At 36.3% G+C, this 21,822-nt stretch overlaps 2 protein-coding genes across 7 annotated transcripts in view; one reads left to right on the top strand and one right to left on the bottom strand.

Moving 5' to 3' along the window:
* Positions 1-21,822, bottom strand: part of LOC123566006 (polypeptide N-acetylgalactosaminyltransferase 13-like) — a 69,786-nt gene that overhangs the window by 19,403 nt on the left and 28,561 nt on the right. For 3 of the 4 annotated variants that reach the window (XM_045359813.2, XM_045359815.2, XM_045359814.2), the window contains 2 exons: positions 16,561-17,492; positions 4,573-4,739 (listed from right to left, as the gene is read on the bottom strand). In XM_045359813.2, the coding sequence (XP_045215748.2) occupies positions 4,573-4,739; positions 16,561-17,087 (694 nt within the window). In that variant the 5' untranslated portion in view covers positions 17,088-17,492. Of the gene's footprint in view, positions 1-4,572; positions 4,740-16,560; positions 17,493-20,934; positions 21,092-21,822 lie in introns of those variants that run through there. The other variant, XM_045359812.2, reaches the window with a different exon arrangement.
* On the top strand, positions 5,517-13,139 carry LOC123566718 (uncharacterized). Of its 3 annotated transcripts, XM_053550236.1 has the most exons (3): positions 5,517-5,690; positions 5,965-6,878; positions 9,254-13,139. In XM_053550236.1, the coding sequence occupies exons 2-3, from the start codon at positions 5,966-5,968 to the stop codon at positions 10,915-10,917; spliced, it is 2,577 nt and encodes an 858-aa protein (XP_053406211.1). In that variant the 5' UTR covers positions 5,517-5,690; position 5,965; the 3' UTR covers positions 10,918-13,139. The 3 variants fall into 3 exon arrangements, with proteins under 3 accessions (XP_053406211.1, XP_053406212.1, XP_053406210.1); XM_053550237.1 differs by lacking the exon at positions 5,517-5,690 and having other exon boundaries at positions 5,907-6,878; positions 11,771-13,139; XM_053550235.1 differs by lacking the exon at positions 5,517-5,690 and having other exon boundaries at positions 5,907-6,878.

Genomic DNA, 21,822 nt, shown 5'->3' with positions numbered 1-21,822 from the left:
CTAAAACATTTTTAAAATTTAATTTCCACTTATATACTGCTGTCTCAGACACCAAAAACTAAAATGTCCCCGAATAAAACCAAAGACTGGAGCTAAGATAGTTTAAGTTTGCAAATATACATAACCAGCAGTATTAAAAATAACTTGTTGTTGAAGGTATACTATCGACAACATTATCTATCCTGTTTATCTATGTCATACTTTTTTCAAGAACCCGCCCGGTTAGCTCAGTAGGTAATGCGTTGGTCTACGGAACGCGGGGTCGCGAGTTCGATCCTCGGGCGGGGCGTATGTTCTCCGTGACGATTTGATAAACGACACTGTGTCTGAAATCATTCGTATCCACTTCTGATTCATGTGGGGAAGTTGGCAGTTACTTGCGGAGAACAGGTTTTTACTGATACAGAATCCAGATACACCGGTAAGGTTAACTGCCCGCCGTTACATGACTGAAATACTGTTGAAAAACGGCGTTAAATCCAACACAAACAAACAAAACTTTTTTCAAGATTTTTGACAACGTAATCCCCGAATAGCTGTATCAAACTATAGACCAGTCAATAGTACAAGCTAAGTCAATAGACCAGCGCATTGTATAAGGATACTGCAACAAATAGGAATTATAACACACAAAAGACGGTCAAAACTGGTCTATAAAAGAAAGTCAAAATTTGTCAGATGTCGCCAGAAATGCAACGAGTAAAAACATTCTGTCTTAACCTTGATACAATGTTTCGTTGCCTCGGAAACCGTATTTTACACCTGAATGAAATTATACAGGCAAACAGTCCGCTGATAATCAACATTTTCGCTTTTTTATATATTTTACGCATGCAAAATCGTAATTATTCATGAATTTGTCAATTTTTTAAAGAAATACTATTATATATATACTCGTAAATTTTAAATCTCTTTCTGGATCAGTTGCAAAAGTTTTGTATGCCTCAATGCTATCTAAAGCATGATTTATACTCCACACTTGCTATCAAACAGTATTTATCAAATGCAACACAATGAAACAACAAATCATATCTTGGTAAAAGAAAACAAGAGAGTCATGATGACCCTATATCGCTCACCTGTTAAACTTGGCCATGTGTTATCTTCAGTGTTGTTATATTTTCTTGTCCTTTGGGATAATGGGGTCCATTCAATATATGTGTAATAAGAGTTCCGCTTAAGCCGATGCTAGGGGGCGTGAGAGGTGTTGCACATTTCATTACCTCTTATGAACAGACTCAGTCAAACCGTGTCTGCTACTGTTCTGCTTGGTTGCATTCTAAGCTTCCAAAAGATCTTTTTATAGACTTCATTGAATCATCAAGATAAACATTCTGACCAAGTTTCATGAAGATAGACTCATAAATGTGGCCTCTACAGTGTTAACAAGATTTTCCATTAATTTGAGTGGTGACCTAGTTTTTGACCCCACATGACCCAGTTTCAAACTTGGCCTAGGAATCATCAAGATAAACATTCTTACTAAGTTTCGTGAAGGTAGGATCAGAAATACGGCCTCTAGAGTGTTAACAAGCTTTTCCATTGATTTGCGCGGGTGACCTAGTTTTTGTTCCCACATGACCCAGTTTCGAATTTGGCCTAGGAATCATCAAGATAAACATACTGACTAAGATTCATGAAGATATATAGGCTTCATAAATGTTGCCTCTACAGTTTTAACAAGATTTTCCTTTGATTTAAGTGGTGACCTAGTTTTTGACCCCACATGACCCAGTTACGAACTTGGCCTAGAAATCATCAGGATAAACATTCTTACCAAGTTCCATGAAGACATGGTGATAAATATGGCCTCTCGAGTGTTAACAAGCCTTTCCATTGATTAGCGGGTGTCCTAGTTTTTGACCCTACATGACCCAGTTTCAAACCTGGCCTAGAAATCATCAAGATAAACATTTTGACCAAGTTTCATGATAATAGGGTCATAAATGTGGCCTCAAGAATGTTAACAAGCTTTTCCTTTGATTTGACCAGGTGACCTAGTTTTTGGCCCCATATGACCCAGTTTTGAACTTGGCCTAGGAATCACCAAGATAAACATTCTGTCCAAGTTTCATGAAGATAGGATCATAAATGTGGCCTCTAGGTTGCTAACAAGCTTTTCCTTTGATTTGACCTGGTGACCTAGTTTTTGACCCCACATGACCCAGTTTCGAACATGGCCTAGAGATCACAAGATAAATATTCTATGCAAGTTTGTATCAAATCAAAGCATAAATGAAACCTTTATATATGGCTAAAAGGGCCAAAATAGAACATTTAGAATCATGATGAAATCTAGCTGGTTTTCGAAAGGAATCGAGATATTATTGTGACTTAAGTCATATGAAAGTGTACTTAAAATCGAATGTAAAATGTCGCATCTATCGTGTTCACAAGGTAAATTTAACAAATTTTAGCTCTTTCAGGGGTCAATCAGGCGCCGTAACTCCGGAACCTATGATTAGATCTGACAAATTCATCATGGAATCCTTGATCTATTGTTGTTAAAGATATTTTCCAAGTTTGTATCAAATCAAAGGGGAGCGGTGGTCTAGTGGATAAGGTGCCGGCCGCTCAATCTAGGGTCGTGGGTTCTATTCCCACTGGGGTCACGACCATGACTTCTCATATGACACCAGTACTGGCTTTTCAAGGATGCGGACTCAAGATTGGTTGCTTCTATCACAATCGAGCTAAAACAAATTAGTATAAACTAAATCAAACCATAAACGAAGTCTCTATATGGCCGCAAACTGAGCCAAAAAAGCAAATTGCAAAAAATAACTCTGGAATCCATAAAGGGATCTGGCCAGTTTTCGAAAGGAACCGAGATATTATGCCATTACAAGTTGTGTGCAAGTTTAATAAAATTGATTGAAAAATATGGTCTCCATCGTGTTCACACGAAATTGTGGACGAACGACGGACGGACGAACGACGGACGACCACAAAAGATCACCTTGTCACTACGTGACTGGTGAGCTAAAAACAGTATAAGAAAGAGCCAATATAATCGTGTGTCTTCGGGTTTAACGTCTTTTTCAACAATTTTTCAGTCATACAAACGACGCAGTAAGCTACTTTATAGTGCTGCCTCACTAGAATATCACGCCGTAGACACGTGACATGATACCCCACCCAGTCACATTATACTGACACCGGGCTGACCAGTCCTAGCACTATCCTCTTAGTGTAAGTATTTACCCGTCTGGCCCCCGCCATCAACTAGATTAATCAACTATACGTATTTTCCCGTCTGGCTCCCGCCATCAACTAGATTAACCAACTGTGAGTATTTACCCATCTGGCTCCCGCAATCAACTAGATTAATCAACTATAAGTATTTTCACGTCTGGCTCCCGCCATCAACTAGATTAACCAACTATAAGTATTTACCCATCTGGCTCCCGCCATCAACTAGATTAATCAACTATTCGTATTTACCAATCTGGCTCCCGCCATCAACTAGATTAATCAACTGTAAGTATTTACCCATCTGGCTCCCGCCATCAACTAGATTAATCAACTATACGATTTTACCAATCTGGCTCCCGCCATCAGCTAGATTAATCAACTGTAAGTATTTACCCATCTGGCTCCCGCCATCAACTAGATTAATCAACTGTAAGTATTTACCCATCTGGCTCCCGCCATCAGCTAGATTAATCAACTTTAAGAATTTATCCATCTGGCTCCCGCCATTAGCTAGATTAATCAACTGTAAGTATTTACCCATCTGGCTCCGGCCATCAACTAGATTAATCAACTGTAAGTATTTACCAATCTGGCTCCCGCCATCAACTAAATTAATCAACTGTAAGTATTTACCCATCTGGCTCCCGCCATCAACTAGATTAATCAACTATAAGTATTTACCCATCTGGCTCCCGCCATCAACTAGATTAATCAACTGTAAGTATTTACCCATCTGGCTCCCGCCATCAACTAGATTAATCAACTGTAAGTATTTACCCATCTGGGGGGAGTCATCAACTAGATTAATCAACTACAGGTATTTACCCATCTGACTCCCGCCATCAACTGGATTAATCAACTATAAGTATTTACCCATCCGGCTCCCGCCATCAACTAGAGTAATCAACTATACGTAGTTACCCATCTGGCTCCCGCCATCAACTAGATTAATCAACTATAAGTATTTACCCGTCTGGCTCCCGTCATCAACTAAATTAATCAACTATAGGTATTTACCCGTCTGGCCCCCGCCATCATCTAGATTAATCAACTATAAGCAGTCACCCGCTCCCGCCAGCAACTAGATTAATCAAATATAAGTATTTACCCGTCTGGCCCCCGTCATCAATTAAATTAACCAACTATTAGTATTTATCCTTTTGCTTCCCGTCATCGACTAGATTAATAATATATAGATATTTACCCATCTGGCTCCCGTCATCAACTACATTAATCAACTACATGTATAAGTATTTGCCGTTCTGGCTTCCGTCATCGACTAGATTAATCAATTATAAAAAGTAGATTAATAATGTATAATTATTTACCCACCTGGCTCCCGCCATCAATTAGATTAAATCAACTATAAGTATTTACCCATCTGGCTCCCGTCATCCACGAGGATAATTTCTTGTAGAAGGGACCTAGGTGTTCTGTTGATTATACTGTATATAGTCCGCAACAAAATGGACGGCCACTCGTCATAAAATGGGATTATTATGCTGGTTGTTGGTAAATCCCTCGGGTATGGGATATCTTTACATCTGAAACGAGTCAAATTTCTTTCTTGGTTACTATCAGTCTTAAAGTCCTAATTTTGATGGGAGATATGTTTTCATAATTGTTACGACATGGATAATGGAGAAAAGCCTAGGGGTGTTGACTTAGATCTTTTATATCTCTCCTCGGGATCCGGAATCGGCTCCAAAGAACAGTTCATGGAAAATACTAAGACAAATCGTACCGTTCGTCATTTACCGTTTTGAGGGGAATTCATCGTCATGGTAAGCTCAGTGAAAAATAAAATCTAAAATTATTGAAAGTGAACGTATTCCAGCAGAATTGGAAATCACGAGTGATTTGCAAGGACAAAGCACCGGGAATAAATACGTATGGATAAAACGTAGGCGTGAATCAGACATTTTCCCTGAAAGCGTTACCAGGTTTGTATCTATAGCCACTAGACAGTTAAATAAGATTTTGAACGGTGTGTATGTAAATGTTGGAAAGTACTGTATATTATAGCAGTGTAGTGTGAACAGAACGTATATTTGCTGGTCCGACGTGGAATTCCACACGATATGTACAATTTTCAATATATTCACTTTTGTATTCATTCCGCATGCACATTTGCATACGATATGTGTTTAAATAACCTTAATTAATAGTGTACATTAGTTCATTTGTATTCCACACTTTCTCATTTGCATATAATTTTAAGCGATTTGTGGTGTATATGTTTTAATTGAATTCAATGTTGTTTCATTTTCATTTAATGACTTTGCCTACAATTATTTGTAAACTGACTTTGTATAAGTACAGTTATTTGGAGCTTGTCTCCAAATAGATGTCTTTATCTGGAGATGTTATGGGAGCTAACTCCTCCGGTCTTGTTGGTTGGCATGCACGCGGTTTATAACTACGTCATCAAGCCTGCGTCATCAAGAAGAAACGCGCAGAGCTCCTCCTTTTTGTCTGGGAAGCCGAACAAACAGGTCACGTTTTGTAAACTCTCATTAAAATTATGTTGAAAAAAATGTTATTTACATGCTTACAGTATATTAAAATGATTTTAAATGTTTGCAAAATACGATGGTTCATTTACATGGAATATATAATTTTGAAAATTTGAGTCAAAACAGGTTTTTAGACTAGCTAGTGTCGTTAAACTAGAATGGTAGAGCTATTTCATTTTATATTTTAACAAGCTAAATTGTAAAATTATTTGTGATAGACATAACCTCTAGCAAATTAAATATTTTATTCAAGCATGCCAAGACAACGAAGGCAACGTATTACAACTGTGACTGGCAGACCCAGGCGTAATGCACGGCGACAAGAAGTAGCCACAGAGTTACAGAGGTTAGCGTCAGCTACTCCACAGTCCGCTGAGCAGTGCCTTAATTCAGACCCAGCTTCTTCGGTGGGAACACCTCAAACTGCGCATACTGTTACAGCTACCAATTTACAATCGGGGACTTGTAGTTCTCGTGAATGCAGCGATCAGCTACAAGGCAGCTCTGATTCTATAGTCAATCCCACGCAACATGGTTACTCAAACATCGGAAACTCTTACACTCCCGAGACTGTCATATCAGTACCTAGTGACACCTTCCAGTATGCAACGTCGACACAATTGCCTAGTAACCAAATGGCATGTTCTCAGAATTTCAATTGTCATGGAAACGCACCATCTGCCGGATATGTTAATACTATCTCACAACAAACTAATCCGGGCAATTACACTTCCGGTCAATATATATCGTCGGAACATTTGATGAGTACCCAACCAGGAACAGTACCCTATGCGACATGGGCACAGTTGCCTAGTAATCCAGTGACAGGTTCTCAAAGTTTCGGTTGCCATGGAAACGCATCATTTGTCGGATATGCTAATACGAACACGCAACAAACTAACTCGGACATTAACACTTTTGGTCAATATGTATCATCGGACCATTTGACAAGTAGATCTATCCAACCAGGGACAGCATCTGGCATGGATCACAATGTAAACACTATTTCAGATGCAAGTGTTACATCAGCTGTGAATGTCCAACAACCAGTGTACCCCTACTCTAGCAACTCTGGGCCCGTTATGCAACCCACTAGCAATGTTCCCGCACATAGTACCCAGCAATACATGGCTCAACCACTGTCGGAGGCTAATTCACATATGTCAGGTAATGAAACTTTTATGACATCTAGAGTCAGTGTACCCGGTTTCGCACTGTACGCGGTTTCGCACACCCAGCAAATTCATGTGCTTTGTGAGAATAAAGCAGAAAATTCAACAAGTCTTTGTTATTATTTCACAAAATTGAGTTATTCCCTACATAAATTGACACAAGAGGTCCATCCCCGCTTGAGCCTCGTTCTGGTAAGTGCAGACGAAAACAATAACAATACTAATGGAGGCCAGTAGGTCAGCTAAAAAATATTAAATTTTATGAAAATAATGACTAAGCAAACAACAACAAGGTGTAAAATAAATTGAAAAATCACTTTTCGTTCATACATGTACTGGTTGGGAACCATTTTCCGGACACATTTTCATATTTCGGCTCCATTATTCCCTAAAAAAAATATTTGACATAAATCAAGCTCACACTGCACAAACTTCAGCTCCTTCCACATCCGATGTTGTAATCAGCATCGCGTTGTGGCGTAAGATATTGGTTCCATGTGGCCTCAAATGGGGTCACTAAAATGAGTTATTTTTCCCGTCATGTAAACCAGTTTCCGGACAAATATTTTGACAGTGTTTTGTTGTTAATTTGATATCAAAATAAGTAATTAAACTACTTCTACACATTTCTTTATCATTCATCTCTTCAAAATTGCGCACGAAACATAACTCGACTTTCAATAGCAGCTAAGAAAGCAAACCAAGGTTGACTAAAAAAAACTCGATTTTCGTCTTATACGAATTCATGATAATTCCAATAGATATAGAATAAAATTAGTGCAAAAATCGACAGCCCTGCATCTTACGTAACTTTTAGCGTTAAATTAAAAGTAGAACATGTTATCAGCAGACAATCATTATGTAGTTTGATTATTTCTTCCCCACTTGATACCTCGGCATGTGTGAACTACTGCGCATGCGCAATGCTATCTTCATGCCCCGTTAAGACAGAAAGTTGTTTTGTAAACGCAGGTGAGTTATCATCAAAAACCCAAACATTATACAGCCTTATAAAATAGTGGTTTGCTGTAGACATGAAGAACAAACATCTAAATGATCTAGATGAAACAATTACATGAATAACAACGAAATAAAGCGGATATTACATGTGTCCGGAAACTAGTCCTGTCCGGAAAATGGTTCCCAACCAGTAGGTATTTACCTATTACTTTACCGAAATGAAAAATATTTCAACAGATATTGAAGTTCTCCCAACCTGCAAAATGACTTCAACTTGATTGTTTGCTTTACGTTTTTATTAAAACAGAGAACTTAATCGAATGACAAGACTTGTTTGGGTCTTTTGTGATTCAGCAGCTTCTATTGTTTATTTTTGTTTCATGTATTCAGCTGTTTTAGCCTTTTCTGCTTTAAGCAGTAAAAACAGGGTTTGGTCCCTATATTTCACTTTCATAACTGCTTTTTAATTTCACTTTCAGATGTTCTATTGGAAAATACATGTTTAAATTGAATAGAATAAATACTTAAAAAGTTAATTGAAATTTTTCTTTTGGGTAAATGTATTACTATCACTGAATTCTATAAATAGCATGGTGTGCGAAACCGGGTACACTTAAATGCAAAAACTGGTCAAAATATGTTATCCGAATCAAGTTCACCAAGAGGTATGACGTCATTGAAGTGGGAAAGGAAAGTAAGCGTGTTTTAAACCAAAATAAGTGTATTTATTAAAACATGTAGAGGTAAATTCAAATTTAATCATTTTTGGCTAAATAGGAAAGAATTCTTAGGAAATGTGTGCGAAACCGGGTACACTGACTCTATATGTACAGATCTTGCCTTGCATGTTAGTCAAAATATAAAGGAAAAATGTTGGCGAGGAGAGTTTATCGAACTCTCGTCATTATTAGAAAAAGATGTAGCTAGTAAACAAGTTATTAAATTAGTCAATGGTGAATTGCAAGTTAGCTCGCCACCTTCAAAAACAAACGAAATTTTGTCAATTGAAAAGTGGACTGATGCATTTTTGGTTTATATGAGCATAATGTTACAAAAAATGCCTTATCTTGCAAGAGATTTATTGCAGTATGTTAATACAATACGTTCAGCTTCTAAACAAAACTCTTTTGGGTGGTGTAAATATGATCGGATGTTCCGGCAGAAACTTTCTAAGTATACAAATATGAAATGGTCATTTATAGATGCCGAAATCTGGCTTATTACTATGACCAGCCACACACCGGTCAGTGACAAATTAAGGCCTTGTTTTGATTTTAATGATAAAGGTTACTGTTCAAAATACGCATGCCAGTACGCTCACAAATGTAAAAAATGCTCAGGGTCACATTCTTCAGTAATTTGCAAAAATGTTTTTCAACTAGAACAAACTAGAGGCACGAATTATTTCAGACCAAGATTCCCAAGGCCCGTTTACAGACAAGTTTCTAATGGCTCATCTATGGGACCTAGGCCATACACCGATAGATCCGGTGCGCTTAGACATGTGGCTCCACGACTACGACCATAATGAAAGAAATTATTTATTATCCGGTTTCAGAGAGGGGTTTCGAATCGAATATCATGGTCCGCGTTACGCACTTCATTCAAAAAATTTAAAGTCTGCAGTATTAAACCAAGATTTAGTTCTTTCAAAATTATATAAAGAGGTGGAGCTTGGTAGAATACTTGGGCCATTTAAGACGGAACCATTCTCGAACCTTCGCACCAACCCTGTCGGACTGGTGCCAAAAAGCACTGGCGATATGCGATTAATAACACACCTATCATACCCATACGGGAATAGCGTTAATGATTTTATAGACCCGGAATTGTCTTCTGTTCAATATTCAAAGTTTGACAATGTTATTGATATAATACAAAGGCTAGGACAGGGTACGTTAATGGGGAAACGGGATGTTAAATCTGCATTTAATTTAATACCTGTTCATCCAGAGGATTTTAATATTCTTGGAATTAAATGCGATAACAAATTTTGGATTCAAAAAATGCTTCCGCAAGGTTGTTCTATTAGTCCGGCTATTTTTGAACGTTTCGCAACTTCATTACAATATGTTGTAGCAACGTTCGCTAATTCAAAAAATCTAGATCATTATTTGGATGATTTTTTCTTTGCCGGTAAAGCTGGTACAAATGATTGCTCTGATCTTTTATCATCTTTTGAATATATTTGCAATGATATTCAAGTTCCAATAAATGCCGAAAAATCGGAAGGTCCCGTCACTACATTAGTTTACCTTGGTTTAGAAATAGATACCATCTGTATGGAAATCCGGGTACCCAGCGATAAAATTGAAAAGGCAAAAACACAGATTTTAGAAGCTATTACGAAAAAGAAAATAACTTTAAAAGCACTGCAGTCCATACTTGGAAGCCTTAATTTTTTCTCGAAAGCCATTCCTACTGGCAGAACTTTCAGCTGTAGATTGTATCAAGCGCAAGTCCAAGCCAAATTACCTCATCACTATGTCCGTCTTAATAAGGACACGAAAGAAGACTTAAACATGTGGTTAACCTTTTTAAACTCATTTAATGGAACTACCATTATGTCAGAACAGGAATGGCTTTCAGATAACCACATAAATCTGTACACCGACGCCGCCGGAAACAAATCGTTAGCATGTGGTGCTTACTTGAACGGAGAATGGTTAGTTTATAAATGGCCTGGTCACTGGAATGAGGCTGTGTTTAGGGACATCACACTTTTAGAATTAGTCCCGATCCTTTTGGCCTTTTTAATGTGGGATAAACAATTAAAAGGAAAGAAGCTAATGCTACATTGTGATAACATGAGTCTCGTTCATATTATTAACAAAAAGACATCCCGTAACCAACGGGTGTTAGACTTGTTAAGAAAACTAGTTTTAGTTCTTTTAGAAAACAATATACAAGTTAAGGCTGTTCACATCACGTCAAGAGCAAACGAACTTTGCGATGCTATAAGCCGTCTACAATTTAACAGAATTAAAACTTTATTACCAGCCTTCGCTAGCGAAACCCCTCTCATGATTCCCTCTGAATTTCAGGAGTTTATCAGCACGAAATTAGCAGATTGATTAAAGGATCTATCTCAGAAAATACACATAAATGTTACAGAGCTGGAACTGACGCGTTCGAAAACTTTAGGCAACGAATGCATTACAGCAAGCACTGGCCTCCAAGCGTCCAACAATTGGCAGAATATATAGCTTATATGTCGCGGAATGGGTATTCATACAGGTCTGTTGGTTGTCACGTGGCTGCAGTTGCATTCACATGTAAAATCAATAATTTAGTAGATACTACACAGAATTTCTTTATTCGGAAAATGATTGAAGGCATGAAGCGTTTACAATGTTGACGCGACATAAGACAACCAATCACCATAGATATGTTAACTAACATCACAAAAAAATTGTGTCTTATTTGTAGCTCCGAGTACGAAGCACTTCTCTTCAAGACGGCATTTTTACTGGCATTCTTTGGTTTATTGAGGGTCAGTGAAATAAATTTTCCGAAACAAAATATTATCATATTTCAAAATTATATTCAGGTGCATCTTGCCACGTCAAAAACTGATCAGTTAGGCAAAGGCGCTACGATAAAGATTAATTTGCAATCGAGCGATTGTATTTTGCTAAGGGAAAGCGTTACACAATTTTATTCAGCCAGACCAAACGTAGATGGACAATTTCTATGTCATTTAAACGGTGCGCCATTGACTCAGTATCAGTTTAGACAAATGCTTCGTAAGTCTCTAACATTTTTGGGATATCCGCTTAAGTCCTTTCAAACGCACTCATTTCGTATAGGGGGAGCTTCATATTTGTATGTTAAGGGTGTCCCTGAGCAAACAATCAGGACTTACGGACGTTGGAGGTCAGTCGCTTACAAGAGATACATTAGATTATAAGTTTATAACATTTTCAGATATCACTACAGTATGGATAGTTGGGTCTTCGATTATCCGAGATGCCTTCTACCATACGCAAGACAAGAATCTTCAATTACCCAATGTCAGTATATACTGGGATTATCAGCCGGGCATGAGAATTCATCATTTAGTAGAAAAAATTCAGAATTTGCTCACTAGGTATGTGCCTCTTGATTATATAGTGATACACTGTGGCGGAAACGATATTGGCCAGAGCCCATTAAACAGCACCGAGCTACTAGCTATAGATGCCGTACAAAATATACAGTCATTAACAAATGCAAGAATTATTTGGTCACAAATTCTTCCGCGATTGGTGTATAGGAATGAGGTAAATCACACAAAATTAAACAAAGCCCGAAGACGTTTCAATACTGTAATGGCAGGAGTGTGTCGCCAAATTGGAGGGGCTTACACAAGACATCCTCAAATATCAGAAAGAAATTATTTATTTAGGGATTATGTTCATCTCTCTGCTATAGCGAATGATATATTTTTAAGTAATTTGAAGCACGGTTTAAATGCAATCATATATTATAATTATGCTTGCTTCCCGGACGAAAGATATTAAAGATTATTGTTTGTAATTATATTGGGCTTGGTATTGGAATGTTATAACCTGATGCATACTAAAGTAATTGAATTTGAAAATATGCTTAATACACAGTGTTAAACTAGAACAATTGATCTGTCCGATATCCGGAGGAAACAGTATTTGTTTTTTAGCGTCTGCAAATCCAGCGTAATGACTTTTCTGACATCCAGAGTTTATCTCTAGTTCGTTATACGCTTGCCTTAAGTTCAAGCGAAATAATCTTTCCGAATTCCGGAGGCAATTTATATATGTTGAAGATGAGCCATTTTGCCCGTATGGGTCGGCCATCTTAGCGAAAGTCGGTGACCGACATCCGGCACCACCTACCGATATCCGGAGGCTGAGTTTTTCGACATCCGGAAACTCTTAACCTACCGACATCCGGAGGTTAACTTTATTACAAGAAAATCATGTTCAAGTTTTTCAGGGGGGCCCCATTGGTTTATCGGGAGACCACTTATAATAAAAATTCTTCAAATTTGAAAGTGTCTTATTGAATGCATTGTTTGCGGGGTTTGATAAAATAGCCCTAGTCCTTGGCAGGGCTCGGGTTTAACCCGAGCTATGGCATTCTAGTGCTTATTTTATCAAATATTCTCACATCTTACATGGAAATATCATTATTTGTAGATACATGATTTAGTAATAATGCTTAATTTTATATACTTGTGCTATTTGGTTAATTTGCAAATATCTAGTATTGACATGCTAGTTTTAATGAGAGTCAGTCATAGCCAACCAACTGCCAAACTTTACATGATCATTTCAAATATATATATATATATATATATATATATATAAATAGCTCGTAAATTAATAGATATTTAAATAAATGATATGATATGTAGTCGGTTTTCTTTATAGCTAATTCTCCAGATAAGTACAGTTATTTGGAGCTTGTCTCCAAATAGATGTCTTTATCTGGAGATGTTATGGGAGCTAACTCCTCCGGTCTTGTTGGTTGGCATGCACGCGGTTTATAACTACGTCATCAAGCCTGCGTCATCAAGAAGAAACGCGCAGAGCTCCTCCTTTTTGTCTGGGAAGCCGAACAAACAGGTCACGTTTTGTAAACTCTCATTAAAATTATGTTGAAAACCCTCCCTCCCCCACCAGCTTATTATATCTTTTGTTATTTAGGAACAATACTGCGCCGTTGTTCTGAATTTATATTCCAGGTCACGTGTGTAAATGTAGATATGACTAGAAAGAACTAACAACATCTAGGTTTCGGCATGGCTGACAACACAATGGAATGCCTGACAACGCAGTTTACCATATTTTAAACCTTCAGACATTTGTGATAAATGGTAATATTTGTGTATTCTGCATAATGTTTATATTAAACTGATAAAGAAACACATGGTGTTGACATAAAGACATGTGCTGGCGCTGTTATTTATCATAGTGTTGATATTCAAACTGGTAATAAGGAATACATAGTGTCGACATAAAGACATGTGCTCGCGCTGTTATCTGTCAGTGTTGACATTCAAATTTGTGATAAGGAATATTATAGTGTAGACATAAAGACGTGCTGGCGCTGTTATCTATCATAGTGTTGATATTCAAACTGGTAATAAGGAATACACAATGCCGACATAAAGACATGTGTCCGCGTTGTTATATACCACACCACGACATCCAATATCCGTGGGCAGGAACTGTGACTTGGTGTTGATATATAAGACTGTTTCAGGCATTCTAGTGCTTATTTTATCAAATATTCTCACATCTTACATGGAAATATCATTATTTGTAGATACATGATTTAGTAATAATGCTTAATTTTATATACTTGTGCTATTTGGTTAATTTGCAAATATCTAGTATTGACATGCTAGTTTTAATGAGAGTCAGTCATAGCCAACCAACTGCCAAACTTTACATGATCATTTCAATATATATATATATATATATATATATATATATATATATATATATATATATAAAATAGCTCGTAAATTAATAGATATTTAAATAAATGATATGATATGTAGTCGGTTTTCTTTATAGCTAATTCTCCAGATAATTGCATTCTGGGTAAAGAATCTGTTTACTTTGTTAGGAACAGTTTCATTGGTGCAATTTTATAATAATAATCATAATAATAATAATGATAATAATATTAATAATGATAAATGTATTTTTCAATATTCAAAAACGCCAACTGTGTGTAGTTTTGATCTTACTAAACAAGGGAAGATAACAGAATCGATTTTTATCCAATTCTTCAATATGATTGATCCATGAGGACAAACAAAACATCATACCTGGCTAAAAAGTGTGTAGCATGTACATGCAATGAAATATTCAAGCGGAGAAAGTAAACGATAAATTTGCATGTTAACACTGGCATTTATAGAAACATTTTCGGAAACCTGAAAATACAATTAGCAATATAAACCAATGCTTAGCTAAACTTAAAATTATTTTGATATTAACCATGTTACAGAATTCCTCTATCATTTGTAATTAGTTGGTAAATCGTGTAGCATTATGACAGTACATATTTAAGCTAGTTAGCACGCTGTGCTGGTTTCATGACAGACAAGAAGAAAGAGCTATAGAGATCCGTCGAGACCATCGCATGTCATACTAACCTAGTTTAAGTCGACGCACAACAATCCGATACGACATTTAACATAATGTTTTTATTACAACAACCCGAACCATGAGGCCCATAAACGCTTTCGTATATAATTGTCGTTTTCTCCTGTGTGAATATTGCACTAACTGCTTTTATAATGTCGCAAGTCATGTATTGTTGTCCATCGGGTTACATTGTCGTAATAATGTGTCTTATAATCAAAATCTATTAGTGGTAATTTCATGTTGCAATGTCGTTATGTCGACGGTTATGTGGAGGGATGATTTCTCTTTAACATGCCATACCGACAATATGGCACCACAGTACGACATTGCGACACAACATTACGACAGTATATTTCAAAGCACGACACAACATTCTTTAACTTCTAACACGGAATTACGATAATGCGACACAATATTACGTTGAAGCGAAACAATGTGACACTCCATTGCAAGGGTATGACATAACATTTCAACAAAAAGAAACCACTTGATAACAATGCATCACGACATAACGACAGTAGGAAACTCGACAAGATGACATATGTGACGCGATATCGCGACAGTATTGCCGTCTCATGATGTAACATTATCGTGTCGTATCACGTGTTGTGGCATATTGTCGCGACTGCACCGCACTGTCGTAATATCTCGTGGCATCGACGTTGTACCGCAGAGAACCGTAATGTCATGTCGTGCTTTTTTACGTTCGTCTACCGTAATAATGCATCGGTCGACAAAACAACGGTTCTGTCAGGATTAGCCAACGACCTTGTTCAAAAACCACCAGGGAAATCCCAGACTAACATTTATAGGTTATTAGCTTTGTATCGGGAAATATGCACTTTAGGAGGAGCGCAATATTCTTCCGCTGAAGAACGAGTGCATATTCCCCGATGCAAAGATAATAACCTTTTTATTACATACGCATCTTCACGTATAGAAATAATGTAAATACTACGAATTTGTTCAATAGCCTGAATAGTGTTGACAATACTGAACTAAATTAAAGAAACAGTGCAAAAACACACACTAAATTACGTCACGCACCCGATATGAAATTCAGGCGTCAGTGTATGGAAAAATATTGACGTTTCCGGTACCAGTGTAACTTAACGGGGAGTAGAAACGAGTATGTAATAATAAAGGATATAAAACAATGTTTTTACAATCTAAACTGAAAACTCACTTAATATTTAATGAATGTAGAAAAAAAGATAAAAAGATAAACAAAGAATATAAATTACAAAGTTTAACCATTGATTATTAACTGCAAAGAAGAAAAATAATTGACGCAACATCATAGATGTTAGAATTTACTTTGATGCAATATTTTTCCAACTAAAATCTTTAACAAAATACAGTGCAACCTCTGTAGAGCAACACCCTTTGGGAGATACAAATATTGACTGTAATATATGTTGTTCTGGAGAGGCAAATTTAATAGTATATTTCATCTTTGGGTAATTTTGATGATGTTGTTATAGAGATGTTTTTGCTTAAGACAGGGCCGCTCTGGAGAGGTTGTACTGTACAATAATTCTCATTGATAAATTTACAAACAAAAAAGAACTTGAATAAAGTAAATATAAAACATACCCGGGAAATCTGGCATCAGGTACCTTTCTATTGAGTGGAATTCTATCGCTTGCATAAACGTTTACATTGTATTTGGATATCAATTGTGTAGCTTTTTCCTTCTCAGCACCAACGAGAATAACTCCGGATCCATTTTCACCCATTCTACTAGGGTCGTTCTTTCCATAATTGTCTATAAGAGGATTTCCGGTTAGAGCAGAAGGGTTATTCCTATATTCCTGCCAGGAAATTGTGATTGGTGCCCGACGCGAGGTTCCAGAAGCCAAAAATGTCTTTAGTGAAATACCTACTAATTTATTAAGCGTTTGTTTACTTAAATTTCTAGCACCGCTGTTATAACTATTATAAGAATTTCCACCATCTAAATGCGTTTGCATTCGTTTTGATAGAAAATTATTTTTTAAGAAATACGCACTTGTGTCCGACATCATTGCCAACTGGATTGAAATAAATGTTAAAATTAGAACTAAAATACAAAATAAATATCGAAATGCACAACGCATTCTTATATTCTTCCAAATTCCCATCCTTTTGTGTCTCAAGATTCCGTTTTTGAATTACAGAATTTATAGTTTTAAATATATCGCACTGAAATCATGCTCTTCTTCACGAGATTGTGTTATTTTGATGCGGAAAACCTGTCCTGTATTATTACATCAGATTCTGTGTTTAGTTGATAAATAGCACACGATTTTTAATATTCTCCTTGCTTTATTAAATACATATCCATCGCTGATTTGTTTTATCAAATGTCAGCAATATCGGCTGAATGTATTGCTGCTGGAAAGGGTCTCCCAAAATGTTCATATTTGAAATTCCATTTGTAGAACAAATCTTTTAAATTCGAATTAAATACAGATTGTCCTCTTCATAAACACTTTGAAATGCGACTGAGCACTGCTTCGAGACTTGGTTTATTGACTTCATCAATACTGAAAATATATATGTCTTAAAATGAAATCCAGTGCGAATATTCTGAGTATTTTATATAATACATAGAAGCGTGTTCCTGGTCGATTTCAGTTGTTCTAAAATCAATGCACAAAGTTTTCAATAACATTGTCTTGTTATTTCTATAAACAGAAAGAAGTAAATAATTACACAGTAATACTGCAGATTCAGTGATTATTTCTTCAAGCCTCTGTCTGTCACAAGCTACTTAAATGTAGTTACATATTTGTTGACAATGTTAGTTTATATATATATAAAAACATGTTCAAATGTTTCCAATAAAATGCTTTCAAAATCAACTCTAAAATATCACTGATTATAAGCTCATGATATTTACAGATCAATTCCTGCACATTACCCTTATATTTTTATGAAAAATTTTCTGTTTCGCCATAGGACCTGTACTCTGTCGATTAGACACTAACTAACAAAAATTCCTGACACCTAAAGGTTTACTTATCGTTTAATGTTTAAGCTGATGCTTTCGTCTTTACTGAAAAGAACAACGTTACGTTGTTATTAACCCTCTCTAATAAAGCATGGGAAAAGGCATATGTTACGATGACATTTTCTCCTCGTATCTACAAAGGTCTAGGATTGGCCGTATTGAGGACAATGATAAGAAATTATTCCTATCAAAGGTATTAAATTTCTATATTTTAAATGAAATATGAAATGACGCGGTAGCGATTCAATATTTTTCTCTAAATCTCCGCGTGTTTCCAGCATATCAATAAAAGCAAATTACGTCTGACATTCTCTGAGTGGAATTTGATTAAATGCGAATGTCCCTTATGGGTGTATAACTGCTTCAACAACACAATGACATTTGTTCATTTAAGTAAAAACTGAGACAAAGCACATCTAATCGCAGATTTAATAAAGAGATCCAGTATTTAATATTCATAGAACAGGAGATGTTTAAGACAGAAATTTAAACTCAAGTTTAAGTTTCAAGTGTTCCTTCTGATATGTTTGAGCCACAGCATGGCGATAAGACAAAAATGTTAAGTTAAGCGTAAGGTGATTTAAGAAAATATACTCCGCATAACTTAAAATGGTAAAATCTTATTGACAAATTATTTTCTTTTTATTCTTTTATTATGAAATCATTCTCCATGACGAATTATGTATTTTTTTTCTAAAATGAGGATATGCTGATATCCAAGTTTGATGGACAAAATACATTTTGTAACATTAAATAACATTCAAATTATAAACGAGGTGGTAATATATAAAAGTAAAATCTAGCAATACAAGTTATCATAATTTCGACTTCCTATCAGACTGATATTGACAACTGTATTTCAACGAATGAGGAATAGTGTTTAAAGGCCCATAGTGCCTTTGTCTATAATTTGGCTGCCACACATTTTTGTTATGAACATAATTATGTTTATATTGATTTCTTGTTGCATCCTGTTTCCGATAACTGATGTCTCTAATATTTGTTAAAGGTTTGAATATTGATTAACAAAAGAGGAAGTTTTATTAAACTCATTGTTTTTATTACCTTTCTTTATGGTTCTAATGGAATAAATTCATGCGTAGTAATTAAAAAAAAAGTGTTAATCTTACCATGCAATTATGCATAACCTATTTAGTCTGATTTTAACATAAAAGTTAAAGCCTTAGGAACTTAAACTTGTTTGTTTTGGTTTGGTTGGGTTTAACGACAAAGGTCATATGTCGAAATTGCCAGCTTTTCACAGTAAAAGAAGACTTTATGTACCCCTCCAGTCACTCCCTCAAGGCACTCCCTCCAGACACTCCTTCCTGGCACTGAAAGGTTCCAGGCACACCCTTAAGACACTCCCTCCAGGCACTGGAGGGCTCCAGGCACCCCCTCCAGGCATCCCCTCCATGCACTCTCTCCAGCCACTGGAGGGCTCCAGACACTGGAGGGATCCATGCACTCTCTCCAGGCACCCCCTCCAGGCACCAAAGGGCTCCAGGCACCCTCTCCAGGCACTCTCTCCAGGTAACCCCTACAGGCACTGGGGGGCTCCAGGCACCCCCTCCTGGCACTCTCACCAGGCATCCCCTCCAGGCACTCTCTCCAGGCACCCCTTCGAGGCACTCCCTCCAGGCACCCCCTCCAGACACTGGAGGACTCCAGGCACCCCCTCCAGGCACTCTCTCCAGGCATATCCTCCAGGCACTCCCTCCAGGCACCCCCTCAAGGCACTCCCTCCAGACATCATTTCAGATATAGTGGGTACCTGGCTTCTGAAAGCATTCTACACTCCAAACGAAGTTTCGAACCCACAGCTGTGAGGGGCAAGTGATTCGAGGTCAGCGACGATAAATACTTGGCCACGGAGGCACACTGATAAAATAATGCGTATTTTAATAGTTACATCAATTTGGTGGTGTCGCTGCATACACAACGTAATGATTTGGAATTCAAGTGGGTCTAAAATAAAGCTTTGTCAAATTTTAATATCCACACGAAACTTAAGTTATATTAAACAAGCATCTGAGTACACAATAGGTTCGTTGGACAAACACGCGAGAAAAAATTAATTAAAAGCATTTGCCGCAGATATCGACCATGATTTTACAATTTTGTCAAGAGTTGTTTTCAATATCCCGTGATAACTTACTCACAGTGTATATAGTGTCTCAAAATTTAAATGAAGTTACTTGTAGTATACAGCGTCGTAAAATTCAAATTCATCTGTGTTGATTATTTATAAGTTAATTATGACAAATCACTAGCCCTCACTGTTTAATCTATCTTCCTATACATTGCATTTATAACATAAGATGCGCATTGTCTCATTACATACACATAACAAATAATGCATAATATTGTACTGCTCTTAAATACATAAAACTGGTTAGTAGTTAAGATCATACATTTTATTTTAGTTCAGTCTCATCTATGCACAATGCAACCAGCAAATGCATGGTAAAAGAACACAGCATTGCACATAGCCATTCTTACGATAGAACTATAAGAGACTATAATTATATTAACATTAAAAAATATGAACGACAGGGTCGAATTTACATATATAAACCGACAAATAGGCGTGTTTTTAAAATTCACTAAACAGCTGCTGCCCTAATTTCAGAATTAAAAACAAAGTATAACTGATTTCTTATCACGGAAAATTTAAAACTGTTCTTTCTTGTTTATTGGATACAATGGAATGAAGCTAGCATTCTTTTCGCCTTAAACTGTTTTTCAATATGACGCATTAATAATGCGCATTCAACAAGTGTCTTAATTAGATATTTTACTGTTTTACTATAACTATCTAGAATAAAATGAGCCCCAAAAGTAAGATTTTTAAATGTCTTAAGCAGATCTGACGTACAGTTTTATTTAAAAGTATGTACTACTGATGTAACAATGCGGGGTTTCCTTCTATCAGGAAGTATATAAAATATATTACATTAGTAAACTGGACTCACCTGTTTAGTATTTCCCAAGTCCATTGACCTTCATATGTGATAACAAAATGTAATCTTATCTCGGTTAAGACTATATCAGCACTTTTGTACTATCTTTTAAAACACTTTATCTTTATCTCTAATTAACGACGTAAAGCAATTTACGTTGACAAGCACGCGTTGCCTAAGGCAATATTGCACGATGGAAAAATGCAGCCGACAAGTTAAACAGATATACTCATTGACAATAAAACGTCCTTCTATTGTAACAGTTGCAGTTATTTTAGATAGACGTGAAAACTTAAATGTAGGAGTCTTAGATACTGTAATCAAACGTTAATACAGGTACTGTCAAACGTTAATACAGGTACTATCATACGTTAATACAGGTACCGTGAATTTAGACATTGAAAGAAATTCGTAGACAAATGTTCAAGAAAATATATGAACAAACCTTATTAAGGATAATATAGTGTAATAGCCATATTTCATATCTTGTAACTGGATGGTAATATTTAAATGAGATTTAGTCACAAAATTAAAACGTTTCACCGAGAGATTTTTCAAATTTTGTCTTTTTTAGGGGAGATAATCGGTATTGAAGTTAACATTGATGCCTATGGGAAATATTTAATTTCTTTGATTATGAGAATCTGAACCTGAGTTTCGAGAAAATTTTACGGTAGAAAGATGCATTATATGATTCTGATACAAATATCAAAAAGAAATCTAGAATTCCCCGTAGGGAAAAGGAGATTTTTTTTCTAGTTCTCAGGGGAGGTAACTCATGAAAAAAAATTATCAGGGGAGGTAATTTAAAGGAAATTTTTGAGAATTTCTATCACTATATAACTTGTTAATATGCACCTTATTTCTATTGTTTGACATTTTCAAAGCTTACATTATCAA

The sequence above is a fragment of the Mercenaria mercenaria genome, chromosome 8, assembly GCF_021730395.1.
Source record: "Mercenaria mercenaria strain notata chromosome 8, MADL_Memer_1, whole genome shotgun sequence".
Classification (NCBI taxonomy): Eukaryota; Metazoa; Mollusca; class Bivalvia; order Venerida; family Veneridae; genus Mercenaria; species Mercenaria mercenaria.
This window is presented reverse-complemented; position numbering and strand designations above follow the sequence as displayed.

Bases quoted from the DNA above. Each gene is read 5' to 3' on its own strand.
- LOC123566718 (XM_053550236.1), top strand. From the start codon at position 5,966: ATGCCAAGACAACGAAGGCAACGTATTACAACTGTGACTGGCAGACCC. The intron at 6,879-9,253 runs GTAATGAAACTT...GAATTATTTCAG, and splicing joins GGCTAATTCACATATGTCAG to ACCAAGATTCCCAAGGCCCG.